Genomic DNA, 12,749 nt, shown 5'->3' with positions numbered 1-12,749 from the left:
GCGATATAAGTCATATTGTGATGGATTGAGGGTAGATATTATTCATTTAAGGGACTCTGCGGGAGGGAAAAGTGAGGCAACTGGGTAGCTGTTTTATTATGTATTAACCCTTTTCGCATATATAAGTCGGGCTCACAGGTGTGTGCTTGGTGACGCCAACGGAAGGAGAAAATGCTGTACTGGTTAAGGTTTTTTTGTCTTGCAGTTTTTACACCATATATAACCACTCGGACTTTGTACAAGATGCCTTCGCATAAACAAAGTAAACAGTGCTAGGCCTTAGCACCTTTTGGCCCAGATCCATAAAGGTCCGATATTCATTTAACAAAGCATTAGCCTAAGTTAATTCCTTGTTAACTACGAACATGTATTTTTAAAGCTCACCAATGCAGTGTTCAATGCTGAAAGGTAATTGCGTTGAGTATAACGGCCGTTAGTTGTAAAGATATGCAAAAGATGCGTTCGCCGGAACGACACATAGAGAGCGTGAGAGTATATTTGACTAGAGTACAAAGTGACTTTCATACCTCCACAAACACTCCTTTATACAACACGTTGAGAGATACGTGTGCACAAAAATGAACACACCTGGGATATATGCTAATTTACTTGACTATAATTTGCATATCTAAATTGGCATATATCACAGTTGTGTCCATTTTTGTGCACAGGTATTGCTCGACGTGTTGTTTAAAGGAGTGTTTGTGGAGGTATATAAGTTACTTGGTACTCTAGTAAAATAGACTCTCCCCTCTCTTTCTCCTTCTCTCCCCCTTCCTTGAGAGCTGTATATAAAACTATATTTGTATTAGTCTCTCTGCTTGATTTTTGTTTTTACTGGGGATTCCACTGAGTAGAACATTTAAATACACCACAGCACTTTTTGAAATAAAAATGGCTGCTGGCAACAAACATATTAAGGCAATTTTGCTATGATGCATTGCCTCTCTGTAGGGCTTGCGACAACTTTTTCTGGGAGGAGCAGAGGGGCTTTGCTGGGGGGAGCCAGTGGTAAAGCCAGTGTATTCTTGTTCCAGGGATACAAATCTGTCATCTTTATATTATTACATTAATAGCCTGTGAGCAATATGGTCAACCCCGTAACAATACAATTGTCTCTCAACAGAGCTTGGCTGAACTGGAAGTACTTTGTACGCAACTGTACGAAGGGACAGACCTGGGACAAAGGCTACAAGCTGAGAAGGTGCTACTAGAACTGATTGACAGCCCTGAGTGTCTCAGCAAGTGTCAGTTGCTACTGGAACAAGGAACAGTAAGTAAATGAATATATTCTTTAATAGTAATCCCTCCCAAGTTGCATTGCATAATCAATTCTCATTGACCATTCTGTTTTTAAAAGCGCTATGAGGTAATGTTTTTTTATAAAATGGAGACCTGAACTTTAGGATGCCACCCTTGTTTCCTCATGCATCTAAGATATCTATCCTCTCCTATCTATCTTTCTTGGTGTCACTGCTCAGCAGATATGACCCACCTATTCTGCCCATTTCCTTTCCACTGTGTAACCTCAGAACCTATTAGCTCCTTTTTAGTTTCTTACATATTTAGGCTAGTATCTATCCCACACATTTTTTTAAACTCCCATACTGTATTTGCTCTATCACCAGCGGTGGATTTACAAATCCGGCGCCCCATGGCACTTGCCTGCTGCCTTGCTTCTCCTTCAAAATCGAGCATCAAATGACGCAGCGGACGTCACATGGCATCTTGTTGCCATGACAACGTGATGTCAAATGACGTTGCGTTGTCATTTTACGTCACGGTTGTCATGGCAATGAGACTTCGTTTGTGGCGTTTGCGGTGTCATTTGAAGCCTGATTTTGAAGGATAATCAGGGCGGCCGGCCCAGGTAAATAAGTCCCTTCCCATTAGGTCCGATAGGTCCGATAGGCCCGAGAGCGCGGCAAATGCAGATGGGGCGGACATTTTTGCTGCCCACAAATTTTACCGCTTTAAGCCCAGGCCTAATGGGAAATCTGACACTGTCTATCACCTCTATTGGGAGGTTATATAATGAGGTCAGGAAGTTTTTAGTGAAGAAGTGCTTCCTTGTGTTTCCTCTGTGAATTCAAACCTGTACTTTCAGAGTATGACCTTCTTGTTCTAGTTCTCTATTTGACATACTGCATGCTTTCCTCCAGCACTTTGTTGAACCCCTTGACGTATTTCAAAGTTTCATACCTGCCTTCTCTGTACAGAAAAGCTGTACTGTACATGTTAAAGCTGCAGTTCAAACTGTTTAAAAAAATAAATAATAAAAAAAAGTCAATATGTGCATCAATACAATTTACACACTAACAAGTGATTACCTAAGTTACTGATCGATCCGTTCTCCTGTAATTGATCGCTGAAAATTGGCTGGGGGTTCACTAAATGCATCTTGGGAAATCTTGTGCTGCACTGATAGCCAAACTTCTGTGAGGAAGATCATGTGACCAGGCAGGCACTAGATTCAATTGGTTCACTGCAAGGGAGGGCTAGGCTCAAAAAGCTGATGCTGTTTCTGAAGGGGATGGGGACCTGACTTTGTATATGATTGATATAGGAACAAAAAGGCCTGTTACATTAGAATACATTAAAAATGTATTTAAAATTGTTTTATTTTTTTAAACGCTACAAGTATTTTCTCATAGTACAGAACTGATTTTTAAATTTTTTTTTTAAACCACACATATTGCTTGAACTGCAGCTTTAAGTTCCTTTAGTCTTTCCTAAAAACGTTTTTATGATGTAGAAGGAGCTCTTCTTTGCACGACTTTTTAACTTTTTTCTGTCTTTTTGGAAATATGGCACCTCAAACTGAGACACGTTTTACCTGTGATCTATAAAGTGTCATGTTTACTACTTTTCTGCTGCTAATACAGTACTTTCCCTTTACAACCCTACTTCTGCAATGCACCAATGTGGCTCAGAAAAAGCAGACCTCAAACACAGCTTATGGGAATGTAGGAAAAGTAAAACATTTCTGGAATAAAATGGTACCATTTTTAAACTTGATCTAGCAATGAAGCCAGAAGGATTATTATTGGGAAACTTTGAAATCCTAGGTGAGAAACAAAAATAGTCAAGTTCCATAATTGATGATTATTATAACTACCTTTGGCCAAAAGTGTTTTTCTTGCATTAAACAGTCAATATAGAAGGGAAGTAAACATAATTATGAGCCTTTTATAAAGCATTGGTAAGCCCACACCTTGAATATGGAGGACAATTTTTGGCATGACTCCTTAGAAAATACATTATGGAACTAGAGAGAGTGCAGAGAAGAGCCACCAAATTAATAAAGCGGATGGATAATCTAATTTATGAGGGGAAACTTGCTAAATTAGAGTTATTTACATTAGAAAAGAGGCATTTAAGAGGGGATATAATAACTATATACAAATATATTCGGGGAAAATACAAGGAGCTTTCAAAAGAACGATTTATCCCTAGTGTGGTACAAAGGACACCGGGTCATCCCTTAAAGTTGGAGGAAAGGAAATGTCACCAGCAACAAAGGAAAGGGTTCTTTACAGTAAGGGCAGTTAAAATGTGGAATTAATTACCCATAGAGACTGTGATGGCAGATACAATAGATTTATTCAAAAAAAGGTTGGACATCTTTTTAGAAAGGAAATGTATACAGGGATATACCAAATAAGTAAACATGGTTTCCAATTCTTGGAGTCAGGAATGAATTTATTTTTCCCCTTATGAGATCATAAGATATTTCACTGAGGGTTTTTTGTTTGCCTTCCTCTGGATCAACATACTGTAATTACAAATATATGATAAAATATCTGTCTTAATTAAGCATAGTTTGAACTTGATGGATGCATGTCTTTTTTTTCAACCTCTATTATGTAACTCTCAAACTCTAAAGAAAGTACTGTATAATGTTTGCACCAAGTAATAATGCTATGCATGTATGTGTGTGTCTATTTTTATTTAAGTTTTGTCTTGTATTGTAATGTTGAATGATATCTTAATATAAACTCTATTAAGATTCTCAATGTATAATTGTTTTTAATGTGTTGTAAAATATTAATGCCTGACATCTTGAAAAATAAAAATCTGTTATGGGGAAAACATTTAAAAGAAAAAAATTATTTATCCCAAATTATGTGGGATAGAGTTATACAGAGACTAGATCAAAAGAAACCAAAATAGCTCCATGTGATACCTGAATATTTTTTATGATACGAAGGTTACTCTAGCGTATCTTTCAAAAAACTGCACAACACACAAAAGATTGGGAAATATAATCTACATATTCACTTAAATGTTCCATAAGAGAACCTATACCAGACACTATAGTATGCCCAGAAGGATCCTTCATCGATTTTGTGCACTTTAGGAATTGTCTAGAAAGTTGGTACAATAGTATCTTTAATTATGAGCAATTCAGGTGTTGCTTCATCTATTAATCCAGTATGCCTGTAAAGCACTGTTCATAATTTTCTCAATCACAATTGAACATTTCTTTGTAGGATTCAATATCAGTTTCTTGTAATTACTGGTGTTGACTCGTTGTATCGTATTTTCATCCAAATATCTTTCTTTACCTTGAATTACAATATTACCCCTTTGTCTGACAGTTGTACTTAAAAATCCTTCATACTATTGAACTCCCTAACAGCTAATCTTTCATCCTGTTTGAGATTGTCCCACAATATCATGCTTGAAACACTCAATACGTTAATATCCCATGAAGCTTATGAGCGACATGTATGAACTGTTGAACTGAAAGTATAAGACGGAAACAATGTTGATTTTGTTTTAAAAGAACAATCTTTTTTTTTGTCTTACTGTCCAGATTGTAATGTAGGAGGGAACTGTCATCATTAAGGAAAACTTAGATTTAAAACTCTTCAGGGCAGAAACCCAATTTTTCCTAATTTTACTTTTATGTCTCAAGTGCTTATTCCCATCATGTTATATTATGTCACGTATATCACTGCTGTGAGGTGCTATATAGATAAAGATATACATGCATACATATATACATAATCATTCTCCCACAATTGTAAAAAAGAGGGATCTTGAGATTCATCCCTTTCAAGAAGAAGATTTTCTGAAGTCCTTTTTGATCAAAAAATGTAGAAATGAAATAATTTATTCTACAATTGTGTTATGTAAAATGCTTGTGCAAAATAAGTTTTCTTACTGTAAGGAATCCGTACCTGGTTTTGGCTGGAGCTGACTCTTGCAGAGTTGGTGAGCTCTCAGAACAGACCTCCCCTTGGATTTGCAAGTAACTTTCACCTGTGCTTGCAATCACTGCAGCTCTGTCTCTCTGCTCTGGCATTGGAGGAATTCCCACACGCCCCTGTCTTGGGATTGGCTATCTGCCCTGCTTATACTGGCCTCTCCCTTTGAATCATGCTGAGCATAACCCTAGTTTCACTAGGATGTAACTGTGTTTGCCACAAGCTACTTGTCTTAGCCTCTTTAGTTCCTGGGGACTGCTGCATTTCTCCATTGCAGAGGCTGTGTACTGGTTCCTGTGCTGAAGCGCTGGATCCCCAGCGCAATCCTTCAGCATCCTGCTCCTTGAGGCCAGCTGCCTTTCCTCCCTGCAGAGGTCTGGTTCCTAGGGCCTGCTGTATATTTCCAATGCAGAGGCCGTGTCCTGGTTTCTGTGCTGAAGCGCTGGATCTCCAGCGTTAACCTTCAGCTTCCTGAGGCCTGCTGCATTCCTGCCTTGCAGAGGCCTTCATTATGGGCCGCTCCTGCTCCTCGCGCAGAGGCCATTCCCGCAGTGCTGCTGCTACGCTGAAGCGCTGTGTACCTGATTCTTTGTTGCCAAACTCCAGCCTGAATATCGACTCTCTGACGTCTCCGACCCTGGCGTGTCAACGGATTACTCTACCGTCTCCAACCCTGACCCTGCTACGATTGACTACGGACTGAGCAATCCTGAACCGGCTTTGTGGTCTAAGGTCGGTGTATTCACATCCCCACCTCAGCCCCGCGGGTCCGGTCCCGGTTTGTGGCGAGCATGTCCGTTACACTTACAAATAAATGCAGGTCCTTAATACAGTCAAACTTATTGATATTATTAGTGGGAGAAAGTGATAACCCTTTAGGTAAAGAAAGATATCTTGTCTGAAGTTCTTTATGGGATGAATCGATAACATTAAGATTGTCAATACCCAACATCTGCCAACAAAATTCTCTGTCTGCAAATTGTCCAAAGTGTCTCGGTTTCCTTTTATTCTTGCCCCGCCTTGTCTTTCTCTGGGGTCTCCTAAAGGGACCTTATTTGGATCAATACCTGAAGGAGAAATTGCAAAAGGGTCCTGAATATAGTGTTTTCTCTGAGATGAAGTAGTAACACTATTTGACCGACTCTGTATATTGCGACCAGATCTTCCATGTCTGAAGTGACCGTGCCTGATGTAAACTCACAAATATTAAGATTTATCATAGGGATATATTAATGTATATTTATTCATCCATTTTGTAAAGAACCTATTATTCCATCTGAAAACCCTATTCCGATAATTCCATAAATCTTTCAAATGCACCACTTTTTTTTCTATCAACAATTATTTGAGGACATTTTCCCAAAAAGACTTAAAATTCCAAATCAGACACATTTTTCAAATTGTTGTCATTGATCCATAGTAACATCTATTAATTTGGCTGTATAATGTTGAATAATGAATTCCATTAAACGTAGAGAACAACTTGATAACTCCAATTCGCATTAATCTTCAAAAGTTGAATCTATAACCTTAAATTAAGGAAACAAACTGATGCTATACTTTTTTGTCTTTATAATCAACAATTAACATTAGAACAAACTTTTCACTGTTTTGCAAAATTTGGAAAAATTCAAACGCATTTTTGCGACATGAACTTTGAAAGATTCCATCTTCTTTGTTGTGCAAACAGAGCCGAGTTTTGCAGCTAAAATTATCTACTCTAGGTTGGGATTAATGAGAACGAAACACAATTACATCTGTTCCGAATTTCTGTGGTGTTATCAATGTAATATTGCTAATAATATTTTGTTTATGTAGAAGCTCTATTGTAGATCATATGTTGTAGGCAAATTGATTCCCTTGCCTCATAGATCTTGCACACTAAGTTTGGTGCCCTATACTTAAGGATGCGGCCCCAGTGCGTTCTACAGCGAAGGCCGCGCACAAGCCCCCCCCCCCAATCTATCCGTGTCCAGTACATGCGTAGGCGTGCATTTTGTAGCCGGGCTGTACTGCAAGTTTTCACACATAACAAAAAATTGTATGTGGAACTTGCGACGGAGGCGGTTCAGCCAATGAGGGCGAACCAGCGGCGTGAGGTCAGGGCCACGCCCCCACAAAACCCACGCCCCCTCAGATTGCAAACTCTCCCTGTCTCCCTCTCTCCCTCTCTCTGCGGTGAAGCGCTGTGCACACGCCGTCCCCCCACCGGGTGCTACAGAACGCACTGGAACCGCAGCCTAAACCTATTCAATAAGCTGTAAAGACCTCTTCCCCTAACTAAAAAATGAATAGTGTGGAAATCTTCCCAAATAAGAAGACTGCTTCACAGCATATTATGTACGACAATTGGGGAGATAAAATGACTTGCCCAGTGCACCAAGATTGAAATTGAGATCTCACTGTCCAAAACCGCTGCTGTTACCACTGGACAACACTTTTTCTTCATTTATAATTGTTGTATAGATTTTTATTTATTTTTTATAATCTTTTTCTGGAATTTTTGTAAAGTAATTATTAACTTGCTCTTTAACCTCAAAGATTTCTGCTTGTGATATTTTTTATTTCCAGTTACATAGTAGATGAGGTTGAAAAAAGACATGCGTCATCAAGTTCAACCTCTGCTAAATGTATATGCCGATACTTTATCTTATATCTATACTTACAGTATATTGATCCAAACAAAAAACCCCAGTGAAATATCATGCAATGATATCTCATAAGGGGAATCATAAATTCCTTCCTGACCCCAAGAATTGGCAATTAGATTACTCCCTGGATCAACATCCTTCCCATGTTTACTTACTTGGTATATCCCTGTATACCTTTCCTTTCTAAAATGATGTCCAACTTTTTGTGAACAAATGTATTGTATCTGCCATCACAGTCTCCATGGGTAATGAATTCCACATTTGAACTGCCCTTACTGTAAAGAACCCTTTCCTTTGTTCCTGGTGAAATCTCCTTTTCCTCCAACTTAAGGAGTGACCCAGAGTCCTTTTTGTGCTGCCCTTGAGATGAATAGTTCTTTTGAAAGCTCCTTGGACTGTCCCTGACTATATTTGTATAGTTATCATATCCCCTTTTAGACGCCTCCTTTTCTAATGTAAATACATTTAATTTAGCTAGCCTCTCCTCATAAGTTAGATTGTCCATACCCTTTATTAATTTGGTGGCTCTTCTCTGCACTCTCTCTAGTTCCATAATGTCTTTTCTAAGAAGTGGTGCCCAAAACTGTACTCCATACTAAAGGTGTGGTCTTACCAATGCTTTATAATGGGGCATAATTATGTTTACTTCCCTTCCATCCATTGCCTGATAAGCTCTTGTTTGCCTTTGCAGCTACTGCATGACTTTGGGCACTATTGCCAAGCCTGCTGTCTACAAGCACTCCTAAATCCTTCTCCATCAAGGATTACCCTAATTTATCCCCGTTTAATTTGTAAGTCACCTGTTTAGTCTTGCTTCCCAAATGCATAACCTTACATTTATCTGTATTAAACTTCATCTGCATTTACCTGCCCAAGTTTCCAATCTCGACAAGTCCTTCTGGAGAGAAATTACATCATGTTCTGATTCTACTACCTTACACTATTTAGTGTCATCAGCAAAAATGGAGACTTTGCTCTCTATGCCAACCTCAAGGTCATTAATAAACAAGTTAAACAGCAGGGATCCCAGTACTGATCCCTGGGGTACTCCACTCACGATTTTAGCCCAACCTGAAAAAGTTAAATTTATGACAACCCTCTGTTGTCTATCCTTCAACCAGTTTTTAATCCAGGTGCATATATCTTTACTGAGTCCAATTTGCTTTATTTTGTACACCGACCTCGTGTGGAACCGTATCCAAAGCTTTTGCAAAATCTAAGTAGACCACATCAACTGCATTACCCTGGTCTAAATTCCTACTTACCTCCTCAAAGAAACAAATAAGGTTAGTTTGGCATGATCTATCCTTCATAAATCCATGCTGACTGTTACTAATAATTTTGTTTTCCATTAGGTATTCCTGAATATTATCCCCTATTAAACCTTCAAGTAGCTTCCCCGCTATTGAAGTCAGGCTTACAGGTCTGTAATTCCCCGGTTGTGATCTAGCTCCCTTTTTAAATATAGGCACCACATCTGCTTTACGCCAATCTTGTGGTACTTAGCCTGTGTAAATGGAGAATATTAAATGTAATGGGTTGGCTACACAATCAAAGCACTGGTATAGCTGATGTCTGCAAGAATCGAAGTAATAAAGGTATGTGAAATCACGAACAACTCTACATGTGTCTATAAGGTCCATAGATCGAATGACAGTATGAACTGCATGTATGAGTGCAGTAAAAATGTCTCAGTGCTTTGATTGTGTGACACACTACCACACTTGCTGCTTTTGTCATTTGTGACATATCCGTTTCTGGACACAGGTATAAATACTTGTTACCTATGGTGTTACGATCTACACGGTTAACACAGTTCATGTATCCCTATCCTGGGTTCTGGTTTGTGCATACCTCCTAGTATACAGCATTAGGGAAGATATTGTGATAATTACGCTATACTGGTTTATAATTTATGCATTATGTCTGTACTTACAACACCTCTATATGGTAGCCTGTATTTATATATATATATATATATATATATATATATATATATATATATATATATATAGCAACTGTAAATATTACTGTATGTTCATTCATGTACTGTATGTTCATTTGCATGTCTTAGACAGGTCTGCAGATAGGTTGACAAATCACCAAAAAATCTACTCGCCACACAAAAAAATCTACTCGCCACCTAGTACCAAACGTGTGCTGCTTGGGCCAATATTTACTCGCCCGGGGGTTAAATCCACTCGCCCGGGGCGAGCAAATGTATAGGTTTGTCGAACACTGATATATATATATATATATATATATATATATATATATATATATATTAGTGTGTATATATATATATATATGTGTGTATATGTGTGTATATATATATATATATATATGTGTGTGTGTATATATATATATATATATATATATATATATATATATATATATATATATATATATATATATATATACGAACACAAAAAGAAAAAGAGGGTTTGTTGAAAGCACACAAAAAATATGTGAAAGAACAAAATGGATTTTATTAGCAATACAAAACACAAAAATAATTTTAAAATATACCTAAACACATACTAAATGAACACTGCTGAACCAAAGAATACACAATAAAAATGTAGAGACCCAAAATATGTAACATGCAAAATACATAGGTATGATAATGCGAATCCAGGGGAAAATGATTTCCCCTGGAAATGCAATGGAGATCGGCCGATCAGCAACACATGATAATACAAATGACTAAAAAAAACCAATATGATTGGAATGTGAGGTTTTTCATTGGCATTTGATGATTTAGATTGTAAGATCAGTTAGGATCAGTTAGGTTTATTAAAGGAAATTCATTGTATATGTGTATTTGTATATTGGTTCATCATGTGTGTGTATATACTGTGTGTGTGTGTATATATATATATATATATATATATATATATATATATATATATATATATATATATATATATATATTTAATAAATCATTTAATTTCCTCTAATTACTGTTCAAATAGGTACATCCATTATAACATAATTATATTACATTTATATCTTCTTTCAATACCATATGAGTTCTAAAATTCTCCAGAAATACAGTGCGGTCCTCATAACTTGTCCATTGTGTAGCACTAGTCATTGAATCATTGAGTCATTGAATCATTGGACTAGTTCAAAGTGTGTCATTAATGTTTTAATTGTTTTATTATTTTTAATTATATATGCAAATGAACCTTGTTATATATACTGTGGGGATACAACCAATGGATATACCCCTGAAGAAGTCATCATAGATGACGAAACGCATAGGGCGTGGCTAAAGCAGAGGAGGCACTATTCCCACTGAGAGCACTATTGCGGATTGAGAGGAAAGCAGATTGTGAGAGGCTCAGCGAAACAGAACAGTGGATACATCTCTGGCTCCCTTGGTGGTGCAGCAGCTAGGAGCAGGCAAGCGAGGCTTCGGTTTCCTGGAGGGACTTCGGTTTTGCGGGACACCAGACCGGGTGAACGTCACTTCCGGTAGAAGGAGACCGCGCACGAGAGGACACCATTGCTGGCTCGAACGCTACCACTGGCATATGAGGGCCTATCTCATAACTGCATTTTAAAACCGTTATACTTGTGAGTGGGCATTTGTCTGTTTTTAATGTTCCATAAAATCATTGTTATACTTTAATGCACTAGGTGTGCGCCTGTTTTTTTCTCTTTTCTTTCATATATATATCTATATATATATATATATATATCTCTGTGTATATATAGTTGCATGATGAAGCCACTGTACAAATTCATGGGTGAATGGTGGGTATCGGGCCAGTGTGGCTTAACCCCTTAATTACCTTTGCGGTTATTATCCGATAAGGTGTTTAAGGGGTTAATTGATATCTGAATGTAATTGCAATGTATTGGCTTTGTTTTGGCAATGTATTTTGTGGACAAGACAAGAATGTTGCTGGCGACGGAGACTTCTTCTTGATGAGGTCAGTAGCACTTTATTATTTATTTGAATATGCCAGAGGGTAAATTTAACCCCTACATCTGGCCTAGTGATTTTATTTTGATCTATGGGGGATGGTTTTGATTGCGGCACCAACTCTGTGTGTTTGTTATATATATATATATGTATCTGTGTATCTGTGTATCTGTGTATCTGTGTATCTGTGTATCTGTGTATCTGTGTATCTGTGTATCTGTGTATCTGTGTATCTGTGTATCTGTGTATCTGTGTATCTGTGTATCTGTGTATCTGTGTATCTGTGTATCTGTGTATCTACAGTGTTCGACAAACCTATACATTTGCTCGCCCCGGGCGAGTGGATTTAACCCCCGGGCGAGTAAATATTGGCCCAAGCAGCACACGTTTGGTACTAGGTGGCGAGTAGATTTTTTTTGTGATTTGTCAACCACTGTATATACATACATACATAAAAAACGTACATATATATATATATATATATATATATATATATATATATATATATATATATATATATATATACATACATACATACATACATACTGTTGCGGCAGACTTTATTCTAACAAATGACCGGTTTGTTCCTGGAATGCGACGCTGTTCACCCGGAGCATGCCGCATTCCCAGCCAGGGGTCATGCCCGGCTGACGCGCGGTTGATGTGTTAATTGATAATGGTTCAGGATTTAATAGGCTGCAATGCTGCAAAGGCTGCAGATGGTATAAATTCATGAATTGTAATGCAGTATATATACTGTATAACAACAACCCCTATAACCCCTAACATACAGTACTGTACACATACAGTACTGTATATGCACATCAATAATACTATAGGCCGGCGGGGCGAGATGTGTTTGCAGCAGAGAGAGATCCGCTGCTCTCTCTGCGCAAACATCGGCACATTAAAAATGATTTAAAATACATTTTTATTCATAGTGTAGACGTG

General features: G+C 37.8%; 1 protein-coding gene across 1 annotated transcript in view; it reads left to right on the top strand.

The window, feature by feature from the left end:
• RANBP17 (RAN binding protein 17) overlaps positions 1 to 12,749 on the top strand; it is a 646,782-nt gene that overhangs the window by 41,440 nt on the left and 592,593 nt on the right. Inside the window, exon 2 of the mRNA XM_075601659.1 lies at positions 1,127 to 1,273. Within this exon, the coding sequence (XP_075457774.1) occupies positions 1,127 to 1,273 (147 nt within the window). The remainder of the gene's footprint in view (positions 1 to 1,126; positions 1,274 to 12,749) is intronic.

This window comes from Ascaphus truei, chromosome 5, assembly GCF_040206685.1.
Source record: "Ascaphus truei isolate aAscTru1 chromosome 5, aAscTru1.hap1, whole genome shotgun sequence".
Classification (NCBI taxonomy): domain Eukaryota; kingdom Metazoa; phylum Chordata; class Amphibia; order Anura; family Ascaphidae; genus Ascaphus; species Ascaphus truei.
Note: the sequence above shows the minus strand (reverse complement) of the source record. Positions and strands in the feature narration are given on the sequence as shown.